The 24,747-nt window shown below is 40.9% G+C and overlaps 3 protein-coding genes and 1 non-coding gene across 7 annotated transcripts; 3 read left to right on the top strand and 1 right to left on the bottom strand.

The window, feature by feature from the left end:
- Positions 1-614: 614 nt before the first annotated feature.
- On the bottom strand, positions 615-5,122 carry LOC102715762 (putative respiratory burst oxidase homolog protein H). Its single transcript, XM_040524524.1, has 15 exons — positions 4,700-5,122; positions 3,783-3,945; positions 3,658-3,706; positions 3,452-3,565; positions 2,950-3,372; positions 2,494-2,880; positions 2,314-2,409; positions 2,086-2,201; positions 1,907-2,009; positions 1,718-1,806; positions 1,467-1,617; positions 1,237-1,386; positions 1,020-1,148; positions 851-929; positions 615-770 (listed from the first exon to the last, which is right to left on the bottom strand). The coding sequence occupies exons 1-15, from the start codon at positions 5,019-5,021 to the stop codon at positions 661-663; spliced, it is 2,481 nt and encodes an 826-aa protein (XP_040380458.1). The 5' UTR covers positions 5,022-5,122; the 3' UTR covers positions 615-660.
- A 2,876-nt stretch (positions 5,123-7,998) lies between these two features.
- Positions 7,999-8,071, top strand: TRNAE-CUC. Its single transcript has one exon. It is a non-coding gene; the product is annotated as a tRNA-Glu (tRNA).
- Positions 8,072-8,449: 378 nt separating this feature from the next.
- LOC102715484 lies at positions 8,450-10,202 on the top strand. Of its 4 annotated transcripts, none has more exons than XM_015837456.2 (4): positions 8,450-8,557; positions 8,891-9,074; positions 9,160-9,377; positions 9,471-10,202. In XM_015837456.2, the coding sequence occupies exons 2-4, from the start codon at positions 8,982-8,984 to the stop codon at positions 9,730-9,732; spliced, it is 573 nt and encodes a 190-aa protein (XP_015692942.2). In that variant the 5' UTR covers positions 8,450-8,557; positions 8,891-8,981; the 3' UTR covers positions 9,733-10,202. The 4 variants fall into 4 exon arrangements, with proteins under 4 accessions (XP_015692942.2, XP_015692941.2, XP_006655390.2 ...); XM_015837455.2 differs by having other exon boundaries at positions 8,450-8,566; XM_006655327.3 differs by having other exon boundaries at positions 8,450-8,642.
- A 5,591-nt stretch (positions 10,203-15,793) lies between these two features.
- LOC102715211 lies at positions 15,794-24,358 on the top strand. The gene is made up of 18 exons (XM_006655326.3): positions 15,794-16,087; positions 16,666-16,735; positions 16,826-17,314; positions 17,400-17,582; positions 17,721-17,834; positions 18,007-18,065; positions 18,170-18,236; positions 18,351-18,402; positions 18,509-18,601; positions 19,756-19,839; positions 19,961-20,370; positions 21,569-21,630; positions 21,826-21,895; positions 22,224-22,304; positions 22,384-22,485; positions 22,872-23,008; positions 23,302-23,419; positions 23,632-24,358. The coding sequence occupies exons 1-18, from the start codon at positions 16,044-16,046 to the stop codon at positions 23,872-23,874; spliced, it is 2,478 nt and encodes an 825-aa protein (XP_006655389.1). The 5' UTR covers positions 15,794-16,043; the 3' UTR covers positions 23,875-24,358.
- The last annotated feature ends 389 nt before the right edge of the window (positions 24,359-24,747 follow it).

The following is a 24,747-nucleotide window of genomic DNA, read 5'->3' as shown; positions in this document are numbered from 1 at the left end:
ACCCCCCCCCCCCCCCCCCCCCCCCCCACCTCTTTCCTCTCTTCCCGCGCTCATCAATCACCACCCCGCTTCTGACCCTCTGCCGCCGACGCATGGCATGCTGCCATCTGCTCGGCGAAACGCCGCACAAGCCTAGCGCCTCTCTCGGGGCTGAAAAAAAAACGAGGAAACTCTTATTATCTTAGAGAATTTATCTGTTGCTCCTACATGCAAGGAAAATGTAAGAGATGACTGATGAGTAGCCTTGGGAATGCTGGGAAAAATTTTCATTTTTTTTGGTGGAAATCGAACATTCGAACGGGTTGATGGAAATTGGTTGAGAGTTTTTATATAGCCTAAGCATTTCAATTACGAATGATACAGCCACTGCCCTTCTTGGAGACACAGAGGGAAGCCTGTCCAAGGTCTCAATTCTCAAACTCTTATGTTTCATTTGTTCTAAGAAGCTTTCTTTTAAGAAAAGTTCTAAGAAATCTCATTGCTCAGAAATACATGCCTTTCTTTCCTCCATCTATGAACGGCACCAACTAACGCCCATTAATACACCAAATGCCCCAATCTTGATGAAACTTTACACAACTAGAGTTGCTACCCAATGCTAGTGTTTCTTGTTCTATAAATGCGTGCCTGCGATTATTTTGGTGTTTCCCTGGTCTGGTCTTAGAAGTTCTCCTTGTGGAAATGGAACCGAGTCGTCGTCGTCTGGCTGAATTCTATTGAAAGATCCTTCAGCATTTTTGTAAGTGTTGGAGACCCGCAGTAGAAAACGCCTGCAGATTTGTGAAACATATCAGAATTGCTATCCTGTAAACTAGCAGCCATCACTTGAGATTTACCACATAGGACTGACCTATACGAGAGTTCTTGTGGGTGTTGGCCAGATCCGAAAATACCTTTCTCCAGTTCGGCCTTGCAAAATGTGTCCGGATCTGTAAAATATGAATCAAAGATGGAATCAAATGTTGTGTATGTGGTTTTTTTTTTTTTTGCAGATTTAAAGGTATAGAAGAGGGGAAAACCTTGCTGCCAGAGACGATATCCACACCATTTTTGGCATGCTGAAGTGATTGGACCATGGCAATCAGAGCTGATCTTGCATCGCCTTCTTCATACACGCTTGTCAGATAATTGTGCATCTCTATTACATTCTGTATAGTGAGTGATTAGGTTAGTATCTATTCATTAATCTGAAGGAGAGAACGTGGAAGTTGTACTGTGGCAGTTAGTGAATAGTACATCACGATCGCTTTCAGCGACATCATTCATGACGCCTTTAAACCATTCAAAGGAACCTTGCTCTCTTGTAACCCAGTAGAAATAAGCTCTTCCTGGTCCATTGCCCTTAAAGGTGCAGCCTAACTCGGTGTCATGCATGCTTTGTACCACCTGTTGAATCCAATTCACTTTAGATGTTGCACATTTGTTTTCCTATACAAGAAAGAATTTGCTGTAGTTAAGCAGTTTACTCCATTGGTCTTTATGTTGTTCAGAAGATCCTTCAGTATGCTGATGAAAGGTGTTGCTCCAATTCCAAGCCCGATAAGCAAAAGAATGTCATATTTCTTATAATTTTGAGCCGGTGCACCAAAAGGGCCATCAATAAAGACTTTGGGAAACCTAAATGAAGAGAGCGAGGTCAGCAAGGTTAAATAAGTGTATAGAAATTTCTTCCAAAAGTAAATGAAAGTAGGATATGAAATTGATGGGACATAACTACCTAGTGTCTTCCGTCAGACCATCTGCTACGATGGTGGTATCAAGTCTTGCGAGTGTAGCCTTCTTGTTAGTAACTTGTGCCTCACAAGCCTGCATGAATTAGAACCCGTTAGCATATATACACTGCATAAGCTCCCATTATGCTTCAGTTTTTCTAACTTTTTCTTATGTTTCTATTCACTCAACTGACCTTCCCAAATAGGTTCCTGAGTTCTGTTGTCCAGTCACCTAATGTTCGGATATGAACACTCAAATATTCATCTCCGGGCGCAGAAGTTATGGAGAAGGGATGCCTGGAAGCATTGAAGAACCTATTAAGCCACTGCCTGGACAAACTTTGACAGTTGGACAAGGATGATGAGACGGTACCATTCAAAAGGAGAAACATCTGGGCATTTTACAAACATGTACATCCCACTTTTGTACTTGAAACTTGGTGGTTTATTCATGTGAATAGAGAGCACGTTTCCTGGGTAAATTGCTGCCTGCATAGCACATTTGATAATCAGTCGGTGGTTTTCTTATATTACTAACATACAGGAGTAAGTATAAGCTGAAAACGCTCATCTTTGTATTATTGTGAAATATGTCGCTTACCTTGATGACGCTCACACGATAACTGGTCTCACGAAGTTTTCTGAGAGTTCTCTCGCAGGTGTAAAAGAGGACTGGAACTGCCAAGAACATCCATGTCTGGAAACACAAGTGTCAATTTTGTGCACAAACCACTGGATTCATAGAAGAAATATTTGTGCCAAACAGATGCCAGAGCAATACCGTTCGCTTGTACCACTCCTTGGTAAGAAATATGAAGTAGGAGTGCAGCACCAAGAGGATATATGCAATCGCCAGCAGGTGATGGGCATACCAAAATGCATTGAAACCAGCAAGATGGTGCAGTGGTGATGGAAGCTTCACGACGCTCCTCCTGAATGAATGTGTCGCAAGTGTGAACGAGAATGACATTATGAGGATCATGAGGATGCCAGTCCACCCTGGAGTGCTTGCAACCAGCGATGAGTATGTTGGTTGAACAAAGTTGAAGTACGGCCCCAGTGTGGCCTCGAACTTGTCTCTTGGACATGATATCAACCTTGGGAAGTCGCAGGTTACATGAGCAAGCGTATGAGTAGCCGCACCAATTGCAATCGTCAGTGCGATAACCTGACATGGCGATCAGAACAAAAAGGTCAGGCTGTGCAGTCCTGAAAATGGTGAGAGTTCCATATGTACCTTGTGGAAATTTATGTTATCATCAAATGGTATGAGTTTGCTGAGTGCTGTTGATCTGAGCCTTGTTAATGTGTTCCGGCACACTGGGACGAGTATAAGGGCCATGTTCAGCTTGAGTGTCTCAGCAGCACCCTTTGCTATGCAGACACAGTAGCCCATCACCTCAAATGCATCCCGCCTCCTGTACTGCACAAACTTGTATGTGAACAATCCAATATTGAGGATCCCCCACAAGGAGAGCACCCATATCCTCTTCCAGTTCTCATGGATGAAGTCAGCAGTCTTGGTGAGACGCCTCCTCATTGGACTCCGGTAACTTGAAGGGACCATTGTCCTTGCAAGGCTTGCTGAGGCCAGCTTCACCTTCTCTGGAGGCCCTTGGGCTGTCACCATACCTCGGAGTAGCGTCTCTAGCTGCCAAATCTGCATTGAGACAAGAATATCTATATGCTGCTGTTTTGTCAAAAAGAGAAAAAAAAGAGAAGATTTCATGTCTTGGTACCTCAATGTAACCGCGATGATCAGGATCCAGCTCTTCCATGATCAGTGAGGCGTAGGTTGCAGCATGGTTTTTCAACTTGGCAAGCTTGTTTGCTGAGGCACTCAACACAATAACCTGCATATAGATGGAGAAAGGTAAAATTTATTGATATCATTTCGACAAGCTTTGTGGAAAAAGTGGGAAGTCAGGGATGATTGTGAACTGACCTCTTTGACCTCGTCCTCTGTAAGCTGCCCATCACCATTCTTGTCACACCTGATTGCAAAGCAATCTCATCAAGGGGCAATTCATAAGTTTTTTTCCATTGAAGACAAGGAATGTAGTCCTTTACATGTCAAAGAATATCCGTAGGCGTGCATCAAAGTTCTGATCAGTCATCTCCTCCCAAAATTCTTTCAGCTGTTCTTTTGTTACCCCATCATCTGGATTGATGCTCCTTCTTCTCGCCAATGCCACAAACACCTCGCTTGCAAACTCCTTGGAATCCGCCATACCTTCAAGTCGCAGAGTCATTCTAGGCTTAGAGCTCCAGTTGATATTTAGAGGATGGATGTATTGCTATTTTGATATCATTGCTTTCCTAACTACAGGCGTTAACTTAAAGAAAATGTCATAAGCATTAATATATCCTGTTCTTGCTGCATGAGTATTGTCTCAGAGTTATATTTAGGGGCTCAAAGTCAACTTTGTTCAAACCGTGATTGATTGATCAATATCCTCTTAGGGCCAATTCGCTTTGGTGTAATTGAATGTTTCATGTGAGAATCCTGTAAATTCATGCATTCCGAATGAGCCCAGGCCTCTATGGTTTGGATGATATTCAAAGGAAAATTGGAGAAATTGAACTATTCCATGTGAAAATTCTGCGCCCCAAAGACTCCCTAAATATTTGAATTTTGTTTCCTCCTATTTTTTTTTGAATAAATGTGAATAGGAATGAATCAAGGTGTATGATTGTATCAAAGAAGTGCTGAAAGCGTATATGCATGGAACGACGATGCTGGTTGTACGTCAATATATTAGAAGAAAAGGAGATGCTGTCTGCTTAAACATTTGAAACGGTTTAAATTTTGAACAAACGCCATCTAGATTCGATCTAGCTTGTCAAAAATTTTGATATTTAATTGTCGCTAACAATGCAATGCCATTGGAGTGCTGCATGCAGGAGATGGCTGTGTTCTTGCGGGTGAAATCGAATCATAAATATTGCAAAGGCAGGCACAAGCTACAGGAAGCGGGGACACTCACCGATGCACTTGGCGAAGCTCTCCCGGGGCAGGCGGCCGCCGGCGCTCATCTCGTCGAAGCGCTTCTCGACGCTCTTCCAGCCGTCCTTGCCGCCCGACGTCTTGTCGAGGAAGCGCAGCCCACGCAGCGCCGGCTGCGCGCTGGAGTGCGTCCGCTTCAGCCGCATCGTCTCGGGCACCCTGGACGCCAGCCGCCGCAGCCCCGACGCGATCCGCGACGGCTGCTTCTTGATCGGCGCCGCCGGCGGGAGCGGGCCCTGCCGCTGCTGCTCCCCGCCATCGTCGGCGCCGCCCAGCGGCACGTCCACGTACCCGGACGCCATACCGGCCCGACCCAAAACCAACAACCGGCAAACGCGGGCGGGCTTGCCGCTGGTGGGTGCTCACCGCGGGAGCGTCGCCATGTCGTCGTCGTCGTCGTCCAGGCCAATGCGGAAGCAGCAGCGCGGGTGTAAAATTGGGGGGTGGGTGGCTAGGGAGGAAGAGGAAGGGAGGACGAGGAGCGGACGGACACGCCGCATGCGGGGGAGGGGGGAGACGCGCCATTTTTAGCCAGCCCGCTGCTCGCCGCGAGCGGCGCGCGGCCTCTGCCGTCTGGCCTGCCTCGGCTGGGATTAGACTAGTGGTGTTTAGATTGAGAAAATTTTTGAAAAAAAAGTGTCACGTCAAATGTTTGATTGGATATCGGAAGGGTTTTTAGACACGAATGAAAAAACGAATTTCACGGTTAGCCTAGAAACCGTGAGACGAATCTTTTGAGCCTAATTAATCCGTCATTAGCACAGGTTAGTTACTGTAGTACTTATGGCTAATCATGGGCTAATTAGGCTCAAAAGATTCGTCTCAAGATTTTTCCATAACTGTGCAATTAGTTTTTTGGTTTATCTATGTTTAATGATTTATTTAGGTGTTCAAAAATTTGATGTGATGTTTTTGGAAAAAAAATTTGAGAACTAAGGCATGTTTAGTTTTTAATTTTTTTAAAAAAACATCACATCAAATTTTAGACATCTAAATAAAGCATTAAACATAGATGAACCAAAAAAACTAATTGCACAGTTATGGAAAAAATCTTAAGACAAATCTTTTGAGCCTAATTAGCCCATGATTAGCCATAAGTGCTACAGTAACCAACATGTGCTAATGACAGATTAATTAGGCTCAAAAAATTCGTCTCGCGGTTTATAGGCTAGCTGTGAAATTCGTTTTTTCATTCGTGTCAAAAACCCCTTTTAATATCCGATCAAACATTTAACGTGACATTTTTTCTAAATATTTTCTCAATCTAAACACCACTTAAACAAGGCCTTAGCACAAGGTCATGGGGCGGGCAGGTCACAGGTGGTGCGACGTGGAGGGAGACGGCCAGACCGGAGAGATTTCTCGGGCGGCGAGCTAACCTCTCTCTATCTTCCTCTGTTTGGGACAGGGTGCCCGTGTCCGTGTCCGCGTGAGAGCAAGTTCAACAGTATATAGTCAACTTTTAGCTCCAATTTATCTATAATTAATCTAATAACCAATTTATACAATATATACCTACAAAACATCAATACATGTTCCACATGCTATATCCACATTTTGTTTTAGAGCCCGTATACAGCTGACTACAAATTAATAACTCACATCTCTTCTCTCTCCTCTTATCTCTTTAAAATATGCTTATAGTTAGATTATAACCTGCTATTGTACCTGCTCTAAGCAAAGTTTAATAGTATAACCAACTATTAGCTCTAATTTATTAATAGTCAATCTAATAGCCAATTCATACCATAATTACCTACAAAACATTAATATATGATCCCACATATCTTAGACACATTTTGTCTTAGAGCCCGTGTGCGGCTATAAATTAGTAACTCACATCTATTCTCTCTCCTATTTTATCTCTTTAAAATATACTTATATGTAGCATCCTGCTATTATACGAGCTCCGAGCCCGCGGGACTGAGGGGTCGGTAACAAGATCTTTCTCTCAACGAATGAGATAACCTATACTAATAGCATAAAATATTAATAGTATTTTTCTCTTATCTGTATTAATATCATTTGTTTAAATGCTCTATAATATCAGGAAATATCATAGGTTATTTTATAAAAGTACTGTAAAAATAAATGAGGTGTCAGATTTACTGTCACCACCACCGTAGATATTTAAAGTAGTATAGAAAATATTATCTATATGTACAAAATATTATATATATATACACATACGTGCACCTTATACATTAAATATTATAAATTTTATATATAAAAAGTTGTACGATACATATTATAGGTATAGATTTTGTAAATAAATTGTTATAATATAAACTTCATACTAAAAAATATACATATAATTTTATAAATATAAACTTTATACACTAAAACATTCAATAAACAAATATATCATATATATAATTTTCCTCAATAAATGCTGTACATATAATAAAAAAACTTCATACTCCGTATATGTTAGACCCAAGCAGCAAATAAAAAATATTAAAAAAAGAGGCTTACGTGTGAGAAAAAAAAATGCTCACGTATATCCTCTTATTCGCGCGGATACAGAACGCGCGAGCGTTCATGCCGTAGCCTTGTCGGTGATGTGGCTGTTTGGGCCTGAATTTCCCGCGCTCCAAATGACAGGAAGCGGGACACAAATTGGTTGCCACGATTCTCGTTGCATATGCCTTTTCACTTCTCTCCGCTGGCTGAGACACTACCGTAGGAGGCTCATAGCTAGGACTGACTGTTAGAGGGCACCTCAAATACAGGGTGTTTAATGAGATGCTTAACAACATGTTATTTATAATCTAAAAGTAACTGATATAAAATAAACTACAATAAAAAATACACAAAAGAACTCTAAATTTAAGTTTTAAAATTAAAGTTGGCTTATAAAAAAAGCATAATTGAAAAGATAGTTGACAGCCAAAGCCTTGCTCGAAGCAGAATTTTCATTTTTATTTCACCGAAATATAAGAGGTTCAAATTCATTGGTAAAAGAAATTTATGAGTTTGGAATGAGTCATATATATGCTAAACCACAGTTGGAGAGTAAAGGTTAGGGTGAGAAAGTACCTTTGTTTTCTATAAGCACATTTTCTGAATGGCTAGTATGTTCTTTGCAGAAGAATTCAATTAAAGTTATTTCGGAAATCATATTAATCTATTTTTAAGTTTGAAATTATTATTAATCAGAGTCTAAATGCCTCACGTGTTTTTATTTCCTCTTCCTCTTCTTTCATTCTATCTCAAACTCAGCTTAACCGAATACATAGTCTATAATTTATCGGATCTTAGTATTCTCCGACTCAATCATCCGTTGTAGTCTAGCTGGTTAGGATACTCGGCTCTCACCCGAGAGACCCGGGTTCGAGTCCCGGCAACGGAATTCTTTTTTTTTCTTGCATTTCGCTGAAGTGCAAGATGTGGTTGTTACAATCCTCCAGTTCCCTGAAAGGTCACTCGAATTGGCTTCTTTCGAATTTTGGAACTGATCAAATTAGAGGCTAGCCAAATTCATATTAGCACCAGCAAAGGAAGTGACCAAATTAGAGGCTGCCAATCTGCCATTGCTGGCATGCAAATATGCATTTGGCAGTACTGTATATGAACTTTCCCCTAACACTGGTCAGGTTCATAACATGTGCACATCCAACTAAATAATCAAGATTGCAAAAATTATCGTGGATTTCTCCAACCTGTACAGTAGAGCACAACATATGGCAATTGGCAAAGAGCACAGATGCAGTATTGCAGAGGAGAACGGCATGCACTGAGGCCTCTATTTATTTGGCTCTCCTCCGTGCTCTCCAATCTACCCCCGCTCAGTTGGAGGCTCTCCCCTCCTCCCCACACTGCAAGCGATCTCAATGTGGTAAAACAGGTGGCGAAAAATAATAATAGTAATCGAGTTCATCATTTTCTTGGCCCGTTTCTTCCTCGCCCGATCTTTTTTTCTGGTGCGAGTTTGCCTTTCTGTTTCTCTCAAAACGTCCATTTGATTCGAAACGATTTCTGGCAACCGTTTGCGGGTTGCTTTAATCCAAATGGCATCCCGGACACCGACGCTCCGTTTGGAATGCGGGAATTTGCGCAGATTGCTGCGAAAATTTGCGTTATTTGGTGTAAAATTCTGCCATGTTTTTTGTTTTTGTGTGTGTTCTGAATGAATTGAACGCGGCCTGAAACCTGGTCTGGTTAATCCCAGGGGCTCCAATTGAGGCGAGGGGTGGCGGCAGGTCAAGGCAGAGATCGACAAGGCAGGAGGGGATCCACCGGTCGGCCGGCCGGTCGATGCCATGGCGCTGAGCCAGAGCACGCGGTTCGGCATGGCCACCGCGTTCCTCGGCGTGCTGTCCTTCCTCCTCGGCGTCGTCGGCGAGCTCAAGAAGGTGACGGCGGTGTCGCCGGCCGAGCGGCGAAACGGGAAGCTCTCGGCTCTCCTCCTCTCTGACGTGTTTCCCTCTGTGCGCGCAGCCGCCGCGGGGGACGCCGGTCAGGGGCGGCAGGGGCGTGGTCGTCTGCGAGTTCCCGCCGGACCCGACGGTGGCGCTGGGCGCGCTCTCAGCGGTGTCCGCCGCGTGCTGCGCCGGCGTCGGCGCCGTCGCCGTGTTCTTCCCCTACAATGGCAGGCCCGTCCCGAGGAAGGCCCTCTTCGACTACACCCTCCTCTACGTCTTCTTCCACCTCGCCATGTAAGAGAGAACGAAAGAAATGATCAAGATCTCCATGATCATGCGGTGGCGTGGCGTGTTCTGAGCTATCCTCTTCTTGGCCCGCCTGCGCAGAGGCATCACGGTGGCCGGGATAGCCACGACGGCGTGGGTGACGGCGAGCGAGGCCATGCACCACGTCCGGAACGTCCACGGCGACCCAGGGTACGCCTGCCCGACGGCCAAGACGGGGTTGCTCGGCGGCGCGGCGTTCCTCAACCTCGACGCGTCGCTCTTCTGGCTCCTCTGCCTCATGCTCGCCGGCAACGTCAGGGAGGAGTACTTCGACGATGGAGGCGGCGGCCGCGCGGTCGCCGACGAGGCCCCGACTTGTTAATTACTCGCAGCATATGCAAATGTGCGTGGCAAACGTGACGTGTGTGTGTACATATGTTATGCCTGGTTGTTCTGCCGAGACTCTCCTTCGTCTGTACATAAAGTTGTCTGATCCTTATTAGCTGCCGCAAGCGCACACGCTGGTCATCTCATAAAATCCAAAATGGGAATGCCCCTCGAAAGGGGCGTCGCCGAATCTAACTTCCTTGTTTAGATAGTGTATGAATAGGCCTGACTAAATCCTTAAGGGGCCTTTGAATAGGATAGCATGATGACTTCTTGCCAAAATACAAAAACGAATTTATGTCATAGGTGACGGCGAGGTATAAGGATGAATGCGGTGCAGTTAGAGGTGGCTAGTGATTCTTAGCGTTGCTACGTTGGTGTGTCGAAGACTGCAGGGATATACGGGGAAGGAGAAGAGTTGCAAGAAGCATTATGTTGGAATTGATAAATGGGCTAAGGCCCATATAAAGACTAATTCATAGTAAAATCACAAAAGCCTATCTCATGAGAAACACATATGTGAATCTTTAGTAATTCAATGAGAAACACATATGTGAATCTTTAGTAATTCAATGAGGGTGATACCTTCTTAAATATGAGAGTGCTCTCTAGACACTTAAATAAGAAAGAAGTAGAGAAACACGCACTCGCTTGGCTGGCTCGGGCATGGGCTGGACCGGGTGGCGCGTGCACACGATATACGCGTGAATAGACCGTCAAAATTGGCTCCTTGCGCAGATGCCAACTTCATTTTGCAATTTTGTTTTGCTGCACTAAATGGAAATTTTGGTGTTAGTTTTGGAATCTTGTCGGATCTTTCCATACGTCACACACCCTATATATACCGTACTGCTATCTCTTCGCAAAACGTGTGAAAACAATTTAGAGTTTGTCTTTTACTCTATACTTCGCCGTCACTGTAGTCTACTTCATCCCCTCCACAACGTGTATCGGCAATCAGATGAGCAGGTCTGAGGCAAGATATCATTGCTCCATGCTTATACATTTGTCCTTCTAGACCTTAGCATGAATCTCGATACAAATCCTACGGTTGAACCTTTGATCAATTTTTTTTCCAAAAAGAAATCACGTGCTTGCATTTCTTTTCCTGCTAGATCCCAGCATGAATCTCGACACAATTCTATGGTGGAAATTAAATTTTTTTTACCATGTATATAGAGTGATTCCGTATGTATTACAGTAGAAACAAAAGCATTCAACAAAAATGAAACTAGATAGCAAACTCTATTGCACAACAAATTGTTAAATACTTAAATTTTGTTAGATAAACATCGTCACATGGAGTACCTTACAGAAAGCCCCCTACTTCTTTTAGGACGGGGACAGTTCAAGATGGGGAAGATCTCGATCGAAGTTAGGGGACAGAACCCGGTCCTACCGTGTACTGACTTCACGAGGTTACCTTGAAATTATAGGTCATATATAAGGTGAGCCAAGACCACACTCAGTGGCTAATTACTCGAGCTGTACTAATGCTAACATCATGTGTCCTATTGTACCATATCCCAAGATCATGAAGAGCATCCGACAAGTAACGTGGATGCTAAGTGGAGAGAAGCAGATGCACTGTTCAGATATGAAAATTGGGTGCATCATGTGCCATTTGTGTTATGTAAGTATTCCCTCCGGTTTTTCGCCGTTGAGTTTTTATTTATGTTTGACTCTCTATCTTATTTAAAAATTTTATCCAAATATATAAAATTATAAATTATACTTAAAGTTACTTTAGTAATAAATCAAATCATAACAAAATAAGTCAATAATTATATATTTTTTAAAATAAGGCTAATAGTCAAACAAGTCAATGACGTCAAAAAAAAAATCGAAGGGAGTATTCTCAAAAACGACTATAGCATATACGGTTACAGCTCGCTAGAGTTGAGGCCAACTCGACTCGGTAAATTTGGTGACATCTCACCCATCCTTTTGTTTCCTACTGCTGAGATTAACCTCTCCTTAATAATTCCGTTAACCACTGTTGATTTTCCTTTTCACCATTGAAATAAGAGCAATATTACATTCTTGATAAGAGAAGGTACCTAAATTTCGTATCTCTTGGTATCTTCGATATTAGATACTAGAAGATACTAAATTTTACCTAGAAAACAGTGTTACCTCATGATATTTCTTAAGGATGGGAAAAATGCTCTTGAAATAAAGCAACACAAATTTGTGTGTATCCTCTTCCAGATCTGTGTGGTTTATCTTGATCTACATTTTTTGAAAGCAATTTATCTTGAGCGTTTCTTCTTGAAAATTATGTAATAACAAGATATATGTTTTATAAGAAGAAAATGGATATGGTTTCTTGATCATGCAGGGCTAAAGCTGTGCATTTTTTCTTTTACGTATAATAGTCTAGACAACTATTCTCTATTGAGATAAATAGACAACTAAACAAACAAACAAGATGTACGATGTATTATTTATTTGGTTGTCTGTATTATATTTAATATATCATCTTTATGTTTTATATTTATCGCATATAACTAATGCATCAAGCTTTTCTGTAAAACATGTTGCATGTAGTATGGGAGTACTTGCCCGAACAGTAGGCGAACAAAGAGTCATCGATCAGTTTTTGTTGAGTTAATTATGTCACGTAAAATGATTAATCTGATATGGATGCATACAGACAACTGTTGTACATGTCCTTAAGAAGATAACTAGATGTACCATAGTTTCTAATGTAAAAACTTAGTAACTCAAGATATTAAGTATATAGAGGTACCATATTTTTTATATTTTTATATGTACTTTCTTAAGCATTATTAATTTTATTGTTAAAAAACAACGTCATTTCCTTTTAATTCTCCATTAATCAGGGGAGTAATTTCAGGAATAAGTGAGATGTCATGATCTTAGCCGTAGACTATGATTACCAAAATCACCTGGTGGAATTGGGCTCAACTCTAGGGATCTCCACCCAACATACATAATGTAAATTTCAGGAATAAGTTGTTAGATGACAGTTTGCTTAAAGTAATGTAAATTTAAACTTAAACCCAGACGACACTCTTCAAGGAAGTAATATTACTTTCTCATTATCACTCATAATCTGCAATTGTAATATAATATTCCCTCAATCAAACAATATCGTTTGGAGTTTTTTTTTCCGAAAAACAAATATTGAGAGGATAGAGGTCTTTGATCGGTGGAGATGAAGAAGTGAGAAAACTAAATTATGAATGGTCACGATTAGTTAGGACGAGCAGGTAGACAGAGATGTCATTGTATTTCCTGACAAATTCTAAACTATAGATATTTTTATATTGGATTTTTTAAGGTACACCAAGTTTATTTTTCGTACCAATGATCATGTGTATATAGTCTTCATTAAATTCTCTAATCATAGCACGTACATAAAATTTCCAGTGTTTTCCATTATATTTTAAATTTTAAAGTTAATTGCTAAACTCACTTGGCCGTCCTATCTGTTTATCTTCCTACATGGCCAACTAACATATTATTAGGAACCAATTTTGAAACAACTGATGGAGTTGGAACATATTTTTCGGACCAAATTGTTTTAGGACAACCCTAAGCTAAAATTATTGGGGCCTAATTTTTAGGTATACGTTAGAGATGCTCTAACAACAACTTGGTAATGTTAGATTCATCCCAACACATCCCTAAAATGCTGGGACAGAGGGTACCAAACTACTAGGTACGCTTGATTTATTATCCCAACATGGCCCTAAAATGTTGAGACGGAGGGTGAAGTAAGTATTTTTGATCGCCAAATTAAGAAATGGCGTGACATCAGTCTAAATTTAGTAAATTTATAAGTATTTAACCCACCCCTATAAATATAAAATGCCGAACATGTGACGACCTTGCTCCACTGCTTCCATCAGCATGATGCATGCACCCTGGTTAGCTCAAATATAAATGAATATCGTTGGCTCGGTCGGTGGACTAACAGTACTTAGACAACAAACCTTCTTTTCTTTTAAAATCAAAGCACACGCACCAAACTCCCCACCGTCAACCTCCACAAAAGAAACTAACCAGTCTAAACAAAGACTAGGCACCAACGCACCAACCCCATATTTACTCATCAGTTGACCCCTGTCAATTCAGTGATCAGTGGCACTTTGAGCGCCGGTTTCCTTTAGAAGAAAACTTCAAAACGACATATTTACAAAAATTTATAAATAAACTTATATATATATATTCTTAAATAATATAAAAGCAAATTCTAAAAATAAAATACGATGAGAAAACCTCAAATTAACTCTAAACTTTGGATTATACTCCCTCTGTCCCAAAACAAACTAATTTTTTAGCTTCTAGATACAATGTTTTACTTTTCTTATTTAATTAAATTTTTTAGGATTAATATTTTCATTCGTACTATATGATAAAAAAATAAGTAGCACTTTGTGTGACTAATTTTTTAAACTTATTAAAAAAATTTCAAATAAGACGGATGTTCAAACATTAGGCACGAAAACCAAAATATTGTCTTTTCTGGGACTAAGGGAGTAAGCATAAGCAATTTCGAAAATATACGGTGGAAGAGCATGTTTTATAGAATGGGTAGTAGTCACTTTTAGTTTTGCCCATATCATCTGCTCCATCCGTTTCAATTACAAGTCATTTCAAACTATTTCAGCTTTGACCAAATTTATAGTCAAACATGGTAATATATATAACACCAAATTAGTTTCGATAAATCTATAATTGAATATATTGTTATAATATTTATGTCTTGGGTTATAAATGTTACTCACTTTGTTTGGAACAAATATAAGACGCAACCACTTTACTCATATGTTTTAAAATATAAGACATGTATTAATTACATTGCTACATGCATTAGTAAAACAATAAACTAAAGAAAAAATAGATAGCATGCATTAGCTGGTTTGTACTAAGTAAATGTTTAATTAAATATTTTTTGGTCTCTGTATACGATGTGGTTGTGCCTTGTTTTTTGAAACAGAGGGATTACTTTTTTTTAAAAAAAATAAACCTAGTCAAACCTAAAATAATTTGATTTTGACCAGAATCAAAACGACTTATATAGCCTGAAACAAAGAGAGGAGTAAATATATTAGTATATTAGAAAGTAACGTATACCAACACATTAACTCTAGCATACATTCCCAAATACACCATAATAATGTTACTTTTAAATGTTCACTATTAATCTATTGTTATATTTCTTTCATCACTTTGAATTTGTGTAGACATTATCCTTGCACGAGAAATGATTCATCTTCTTTTCTTTCCTCTATCAGTTCTATTGTTATATTTCTTTCATCACTTTGAATTTGTGTAGACATTATCCTTGCACGAGAAATGATTCATCTTCTTTTCTTTCCTCTATCAGGGGACGAGACAGACATAGCCCAACCGTAACGTAGAGAATACGAATTGGGCACACCGCTCTACCACTCTACCAGTTTCATGTGACTTTTTATTATTCAAACACCTTTTATTTTAAAATTAAACAATGCTAAAACTTATTTTCTATATAAATCTTTTGATCAACTGACGCACAGTATACCATCACACCATCACGTAGGTGTATCAGTATTCTTGTGCCATGTTTTTAAAAATAGAAACTAAAATAATGAAAAGCTTGAGTGATACTTCCTATGTGTTCAATAGAACGATGTTGTTGATTTTTCATCACACGTTTGAATATTTATTTTATTAAAAAATATGTAAATATATAAAATAAAGTTATAATTAAAATATATTAGTAATAAATCTAATCACAATAAAATAAATAATAATTATATATATATTTAAATAAGATGACCATCAATGGTATGTTAAAACAAATTAAACGAAGTTATCGGTTAAAATACGGAAGGAGTAAAAAAATTGCTCCCGTGCACGGACGATCGGGATCTCGGTCTCGGCGCGTCGGTCGCGGTCTCGCGGAGGGCACACAGGCACAGGTCCACGGAGTCCTCCCCCTCCGTTCCGTACCGCACAACGCACTGGCCGTGACCCTCACCCAACCCATCCCCTCCTCCTCCTCCCTCCTCCTCCTCGTGCGTGTGTCAGGCCAGCAACGCAGAGAGCCCGAGGCGGAACGCGCGGCGCCACCCACGAGACGTGTTCGTCCGTGTTCGGCCTGCCTTCGGTTGCAGTTTTTTTGGTGTGGTCTCCCTGCTCTCCTCGAGTCCCCCACATTTCCAGATTTCCTCCTCCCTCCTCCAGTCCTCCTCCGTACGGACACTCCCGGTGGACTGACTGACTGACTGACCCATCCCACGCCGCCATCTGCCGCCGCCGCTGCTGCTGCAGCCTGCGGGGAGCGAGGTGATGAAGCCGAAGAGCCTCCCGTTCATCGCCTTCGAGCACAAGCGGTGCGTGCGTGCGTTCTGTTTCCTCCGCTCCACCGCCGCGGCGTGTTCGGCGGGGGCCGTTTGCTGGAGAGAGTTGGAGTTCTCCGCTCTGTTTTCTTCGTCAGGAGCTTTTGGTCTCTCCCAGCCGCCGCGTGGGGCTTTTCCTGCTCTACGTCGCGTCGGTTTGCCCGCGGCGGGGCGGCGACGCGGGGATCTCTCTCTCTCTCTCTCTCTCTCTCTGCTTGGGGTTTTCGGGTAATGCGGCGAAAGGTTGGCTGAGCGGAGGCTGGATCTCCTCCGCGTGTCGGTGGGTAGGATTGAAGCATAGGATGACGAATTTGCTGGGGGAATCGGCCGAGTTGGGAGCCCCGTGATGCTTGCCTTTTTTTGAGGAGATCTGGGTTTCTGCGTCCGCATCCTGCTGTACGGCAGTAGGAGCAAACGGTTTTAGCTTTCGATTCCGGCATTGAGTTGCAAAATCACCAAACGTTTGGTAAATACCTGCTTTGAATCTAGGAGAGGAGAAGTCTAGATCATTGAAGTTTTATGCATTACTTAGTTGCCGTCTTCCATTTCTGATGTTTTTGTGATTGAAGCAGGGATGCCTATGGCTTCGCTGTGCGGCCCCAACACCTGCAGCGTTACAAGGAGTATGCAAGCATCTACAAGGTAGTAGAAGACTCAAGCCTCTGAGTTTTTTTGTTAATCTGCATTATCTGGTATTGACAAACTGCATGCCTTCTGGTGCCGCGTTTGCAGGAAGAGGAAGAGGAGAGATCCGATAGATGGAAGAGTTTTCTGGAGAGGCAAGCGGAATCATCCAGACAGGAAGAGGAAGGTGAAGCTGCCAGGCATGCTGTGGAGAACAGTGGAACTGGCAGTTCTCCTTTGTCGCGTGAGAAGATTGTGCAAGGGCCACACAAGATCGAGATATGGAAGCCAATTAGACCATCCCTGGGCAACATAGAGCAGATGATGAGTATACGTGTCGAGAAGAAGCAATCATCTGCTGGCAATCAGGGCACAGAGGATGTCGCTCATCCGGTGAAGGTTCAAGAGGGCAAGTTGTCCGAGGATTCAGATGACGAGTTCTATGATGTAGACAAGGCCGAGCCTAGTCAAGAAGTGCATTCAGGTGATAGTGCGAATACTGACATTGATGACAGGGGTAAAGAGGAAAGTATTCCTTCGATGGAAGAGTTGGAGTGTCTAGTCCACGGTGGACTGCCGATGGCTTTGAGGGGAGAGGTGTGGTTTCATGAAACCTTTTGCTTTGTTTTGTAACTTTAGAACTTTTCAGTTCATTCAGCAGCCCTTGCTTTTGTGGTGACAGCTATGGCAAGCTTTTGTTGGTATTGGAGCCCGTAGGGTAAATGGGTACTATGATAGTCTGCTTGCGGCAGAAGGTGAACTAGAAGATAGCAGGGGTTTGCGTTCTCCAACCTTGGATGTTGCCGGGGAAAATACTGAATTACCCACATTTTCTTCCGAAAAGTGGAAAGGGCAAATAGAGAAGGTAGGTCACTGAGTTCAATTTTCCTTTTCTTATATAAAAGGTAGTTGCCCATTTTTATCAGAGGCTAAGACTGTTTTAGTGTTTTTAATTGGAAAGTCTGACAAGAAGTCACATCTACCATATCTGGGCTCCTTATAGGATTTGCCTAGAACTTTTCCAGGTCATCCTGCTCTAGACGAGGATGGAAGAAATGCTTTGAGACGTTTGCTTCTAGCTTATGCTAGACACAACCCAACAGTTGGTTATTGCCAGGTAATGTGTCATTAATGGTGATCCACATTGTGTTCTTTATCTTGATGGAAGCCAGCTTCTGTGAACTCTGTAGCAACAATTGATTCCGAGTGTTACAACAATATAGTTGAGGAACAACTGTACTTGGAGATATGTGAACTATTTCTTAGCAAAGATCTTTTGAATACTGTAGGCAATGAACTTCTTTGCTGGTCTCTTACTTCTATTGATGCCAGAGGAGAATGCATTTTGGTAAACCATCATGCCAGTTGTACTATTTTTGTGTGTTTTCACTGATGTAAAATATTGTGATAGTTGAATTAAACAATATGTTAAAGCCTTTGATTATATAACAGGACATTGGTAGGAATTATTGATGACTATTTTGATGAATACTTTTCTGAAGAAATGATTGAATCGCAGGTATTGTGATGTTTTCACTTCCAGATTTCTGTTATTTGCATGTTTGAGTTCATGTAAGATGGAACTGCAGATTTGCTTCAATCTTATGCAAACTGAACTTTGGGTTGTCTCCAGGTGGATCAGCTTGTTCTAGAGGAGTTGGTCCGAGAAAAATTCCCAAAACTAGGTTTGTAACTTATTGCAGATATGATACAATATTGGCATGGCATGTCTCATTTAGCTATTAACTGCAAAAAGTATAAGAATTAAAAGCTGATATCCTTTTTGTGCAGCAAATCACCTGGATTACCTTGGTCTTCAAGTTGCATGGGTTACCGGACCATGGTTCCTGTCCATTTTCACCAATGTGCTTCCCTGGGAGAGTGGTTAGTTTTTTTTTACCTTTTATGTTGTTTTTTCATGTTTATTTCTTGGAGGGAAACATGTTTTAATTATACCTTATCTAAGCCATGGGGGGAGATATAGCAGCATGATATGCGCAAGTTGAAGTTTTGTGTTTCTCTAAATACTTAACGAACTTGTTGCGTATTTCTCCTTCCAAAATGGTGTGGGTCTATTGTGATGATTGATTGTGGCTTTTTGCATCTCAGATGTAGCGGCTGATTTATCCATTATCTAAGAAAAATCTGCAGAGTTACCTACATAAAGCACACTGATGCTAATTTTCTTATTTATTATTTCCATTTGACATGATTGGATATGTGAGCAACTCTCTAATATCATATATTCATATAATCAATATATCAATTATAACCCTTCTAAGGGCACCTCCAATGCAGTGCTAAAAAGATGTGCTTGTGTAAAATAATCGGTATAGTGCTTAGCAAAATCGGTACAGTGCTTAGCTTAATTATGTTGTTAAGCACCTCACTAAGCACTGTGCATTGGAGGCGCCCTAAGAGTATCCCCAACAGCTCATCTAAATTTAGTTATCCATATCTCCATTTGGATGATCATCTAAAACAGTTTCATTCTTTATATCTATTTGTACTCCACTAGATCATCTATATATGACATCCTCTATATCTCTTTGGAGGATGAAGATAGATCATCCAAATATGAAGGTTCTCTCTCCTAATATGGATGACATCGAAAAATAGATGATAGGATGACCGTTCTGTTAGAGCTCAATTTATAGTCTCCATCCTCTATTTTCAGGATAGAGGATGGGATAGATGAGCTGTTGGGGATGCTCTAAGGGACCAAAAGTAGATGATGCAGAGCCAAGTGGTCTTTATATGTGGGGAGATGTTGTGAGTTGAGCCCTTGGTCCTCATGAAAAAGTTTAAAAGTATTACCATGTTTTTCTTATGCCTGAGATGATGGCTGTGGCATCGCTAGGAACCCATGAAAAATATTCTACACTATAATTAGTTATATTTAGGGCCTATATTTATTATTTGCTATTTCTGCATCTATGTAAGTCTAATCCTTGTTTGGTTTAGCAGTCTTATACATATTCTTTTTGGAAGAAAAATGATGCCATGTTTATTTCTGTATGCTGTTTGAACATTTTCAGTTCTCCGTGTCTGGGATGTGCTTCTGTTTGATGGGAATCGTGTGATGCTATTCCGGACAGCTCTTGCACTACTGGAGTTTTACGGTAGGGGACATGCTTCTGATTCTCACAGTTTCCTAAAATAAGATGATAATGAGCTTAATCTGCTCACAGCATAAGTCCATCTCATGGAGTGGCTAGGTACTTATGTTTGTGTTAATTGCAGGTCCTGCACTTGTGACCACAAAAGATGCCGGTGATGCAGTTACGCTTTTGCAATCTTTGGCTGGCTCCACTTTTGACAGCAGCCAGCTTGTCTTGACAGCTCGCATGGGATATCAGTCTGTAGAGGAAACAGAATTGCAAGAGTTAAGGAATAAACATCGGCCATCTGTTCTATCTTCAATGGAAGAAAGGGCAAAAGGTCTAGGTGCCTTGGACACCAACGGTCTTGCATCAAAACTGTATAATTTCAAGCATGATCCTGAACCACTTGTGTCAATAAGTGATGCACACGATCAGATTAGTGATATGGGGGACGGGGATGCCAACCAAAGTGATTCTGGAAATATGGATATGTATGGCGGTCTGACAGTCAGTTCTGAGATTGAGGCTTTACCGGACCCAAAAGACCAGGTAGCCATCTCACTCATAGTATAAGATTTAGTATCATCCTCTATACCTGAAGTGTCTGCTGACTGCTGTAGATACCTTGTTTGACTCGCTGCAGATTTTGTGATCTGAATTAATTTTACCACTGCATTCTCTTTTATCTGACATTTTAGGCAAAATGGTTCTATAGCACCAAAAATTGGTTCTATAGCACCGAAAGTTACTGGTTCACTTTTCCTTTTATTCCTGTTTTTAGCACTCCCATCACTTTCCGGTTGCTTGCCATCCACTTTGACCAACATTGACTTGACAACGCATATGAAATTCCTTCCCTACCCTCCCTTCAACTGAAAACAATCGATCCCATATGTCCCTCTCAGATTGTGCTGCAGCCGATTGCTCTCTCTCTCTCGCTGCTGGTGGCCACTTCAGCTGTGTGACCATGAGAATGCATGACCTCCAAATGAAACAGAAGTGCGCGCTTTCCTTCTGCCTGGCCTGCAAACCTCAGCATATGCATGCATGCAAATCAATCGTGTTTTTTTAATTTTCTGATCAGCTAGCAGCTGGAAGGCACAGGGATTCAGTTCAGTGACCATCATTAAATTCTTTCAGTCTTAGTTTTTAGTTCTGTCATGACATTTGGTCGTACAAGGTCCTTCTCCTTTAGTACTTCAATTAATTAACCTGCTTAGTTTTCTGAATAACAAAGCAGTAACCATCACAATAAGGGCGAAAACACATGTTCAGTGCACAAATGTGCACGGATGAAGGCAGTAACGCATAACCAGATTCACCCCAGGCACCACCACATCAACTGATTTTTATCTGCTGTTATCGGCCAGCAGCAAGGATGATTTGGGCTGAGGATGCCACTTGCGGCAGCAGAAAGAGAGCGCTTAACTGCAGCTCAATCTGAGAGACAGAGTTGATCAATTGTTTTAGGTTGAAGGTAGGAAAGGAATTTTGCGTGCTGTGGCTGAGTCAATCTCAGTCAAAGTAGATAGCAAATGATTGAAAAGTGATGGGGTGCTAAACAAGGAAATGGTGGGAACTTTGGGTGCTATTAAGGTGTACCGGTAAATTTTGGTTCTATAGAACAAAAAAAGTGAACTTCTGATGCTCTAATAAATTTTGCCTTAATTATATAATTGCATATCGTCTATAGGAATCAGTTTTACTACAGCAGATATTCTTGTCTGATTTACTCCTATTATATTAGATCTCTTGGCTGAAATTTGAACTATGCCGGTTGCTAGAGGAGAGAAGATCAGCTGTTCTCAGGTATGTAAACATTTTCATGATTTGAGATTACCATAGTTATCTGGAAAGTCTGTTTTTGATAATTTCAAAATGAGAAGTATGCATGCTTATATTTTGACGTAGGTTGCTGGAACCATCTTATGCGAGTTGCACTTTTAAATAGAAATATACAAGTCTTGAACTGTTAATTCTAATTTTCTTCTTCTTGATATCCAGAGCTGATGAACTAGAGACGGCACTGATGGAAATGGTCAAGCAAGATAATAGGCGGCAATTAAGTGCAAAGGTATAGCCAGATAACTACACTTTTGTATAAGGAGAAAAATATTCCTTTCTGCCAATAGTCAAATTGCAATCTCATTGGATGTTTACAATGCAAATATGCCTCAGAAATAACTTGCATCATGCCTTAGAAATCATGCTCTATATGTATATATAATTTTATAATAAGCATTCTACCAAATTATAGTTGTGTAAGATTTATGTAGCAGGGGCATGCTACTTTATAGTACCCATTTAACAAATCATAACCAACGCCAACATATCATGATTTATCCTATGAGCTAAAAATAGTTTTCTAACATAAATGTGTGAGTATTCCTCTTCTCTTTTAGGTTGAGCAGTCGGAACAGGAATTGTCTGAACTAAGACAGACCCTGTTGGACAAGCAGGAACAAGAGGAAGCAATGTGTCAGGTAGAATTGGCACTTGTTTATTTTTCTAGATGTATCTTTCTACCATGGCATGTTTCATTTACCAGGAATTATATTGAAGGTACTATTGCGTGTGGAACAAGAACTGAAAATTGCAGAGGAAGCACGCATTTCTGCTGAGCAGGATGCTGCGGCTCAGAGATATGCTGTTAATGTGTTGCAGGTTAGTCAACAAGCTTGATCTGTCCTTCTCAGATCACATTTTCTCTCTTAAAATATTTCACTCCCTCTGGTCATAAATATCTGACACTTTCGAAATTCCGAAAATCAATGTTATATTTTTTAGATAAAGTAATCAATGTTATATAGAAAAAAAATAAAATTCAGTATGTTTGTGAATTATGATAGTACACTTGAAGCAAATATATGTGTATCATGTTTTTTTTTTGGGAACAAATCCTATCCTAAGAATCAAATATTTATGATCGGACAGTGTTTTTATCTGAACTAACCAAAATCATTGTCATGTACATTTCCATGCACGCAAGAAAATACTGCAAGATATCTATATGCTATGCACTTAAGACATATGTATGTGAACACATGCAGGAAAAGTACGAGGAAGCTATGGCTTCACTCGCCAAGATGGAAAACAGAGCTGTAATGGCAGAGACAATGTTGGAGGCCACATTGCAGTATCAAACTAGCCAGCAGAAAGCACTTCTTTCCCCCTTGCCTTCTCCAAGGTATCCCAGTTTTGCATCCTGGAATGTTAATAGTACCAATTGTGAAGTGTGAACTGTAGGCTGCTCAACTGCTTGAGCTAATTTACTTGTGAATTTCTGTACTGTTTGAATTTTGAAATATGAGTTTCTGATGTGCAGCTGTCAGCTTGGATCACTTAATTATTCATGAAGATTTAACAGAGCATGCTATCATGACAATGCATTCATATTAAATTAATTTCAAGTTATTCCATGTTATTTAGTGTTCCAGACTTCCAGCATTGGCATTTGCTTGACTCTGTTTAACTGTCCAGGACATCCGTGCTAGATGGATCCCCTGGTCGAGCGGACCATGATTCATCACAGGAGTTTCAGCCCAGAAAAATAAACTTGCTCTCGCCATTTTCTCTGAGCTGGCGTGATAAGAACAAGGTAATTCTTTGGACCAATAGATACAATACTGACACATGAGGCATCCTCTATGTGCTGGACCAGCCTTGGCTTAATTAAATGGGCTTTCAATCCGGTGGATGATGTTCAGTCTGTTACTCGCTATCTTTGAGTTATTACGATGTCTTATTATATCTACTGTTTAGTCTCTTGTAAAGCATACATACTGACTTGTCAGTGTGAGTTTTTCACAGGGAAAACAGAACAATGTTGATGACAGTGCCAAGCTTACTGATGCACATGCCCAAAAAGAAGAGATAACCAAAAATGACGAGAAGCAGATAGAAGCACCTACACTGGATGTGGAAGAGGCTGTTGGTTCACCCAAAGAAGATGACAAATTGAGAGTAGAGACGCCAAAGGAAGACAGTGATCTGGCATCCACGAATGATATGAATGGACAGCATGAACAGTTGCAAGAAATACAACTGGATTGATAACTAGAAACCGACCCTTTGCATATATCTTCACCACCACGGACCACGGTATTCTTTTATCTGATCTTCAGTGGTTATTGAGAGAGTGAAACGTGGATGCCTTCAAGGTTCGAACGCAATGCTGTACCTATTTTTTGCTCTGCCTCCCCCCGTTTTAATGATTCTTCATTCTCAGTGCCACTCTTTTAGGTCTATAGGCTCTTCTCTTCATTATTACTCGAGAAGAGAAAAGGGCAAGTTATATGGTTATCCATTAGTTACCTTTCGATGTAAATGCATCAGGGGAATACCAAACGTAGAAACATACTGTGCAATTATGGCATGCTTGTTTGTGAATTATCAATGCCGCTAGTGAGGACTTGCGTATGTGTTGTCGAATACAGGGATCTGCCTCACTTTTGGAGTTCATTTCAAAATTTTAAAGTTCTGAACGGCAAAAGCTCATCTTGACGAGGAAAAGAGCGTGTTTCCACTTTTATGGATCCTCCTACGTCAACTATTCATTTTGTTCTATTTACTATTTCCTCTCTGGTATTATCACATAATCAACATCGTTAACAGACCTGACCAGTATTATGGTTGTGGTCTTCGCAGTAGCTAAAATTGTTTGGGTTGGACTCTGATTTGGTCATAGTCATCTCCCTACGGTGGTGCCTGTGAAGACAAGAATCCCTCGTCCTTATTCTCCTAAAAGATTATTGTAAAGACTATGCCTTTTTGACTGGAGCATTAAGCTGTGATTGCTGAAGTTAGCTGGATATGCTGGACCCATTTTATTCCATTGGGGTAAAAGCAATCACCCGTATTTATTTACCAAAATAATCTTTGATGTTGGAATTTTTAGCCTTGGTCTCCTGAACTGCTGAACGACTG

Source organism: Oryza brachyantha, chromosome 5, assembly GCF_000231095.2.
Source record: "Oryza brachyantha chromosome 5, ObraRS2, whole genome shotgun sequence".
In the NCBI taxonomy this organism is placed as follows: domain Eukaryota; kingdom Viridiplantae; phylum Streptophyta; class Magnoliopsida; order Poales; family Poaceae; genus Oryza; species Oryza brachyantha.
This window is presented reverse-complemented; position numbering and strand designations above follow the sequence as displayed.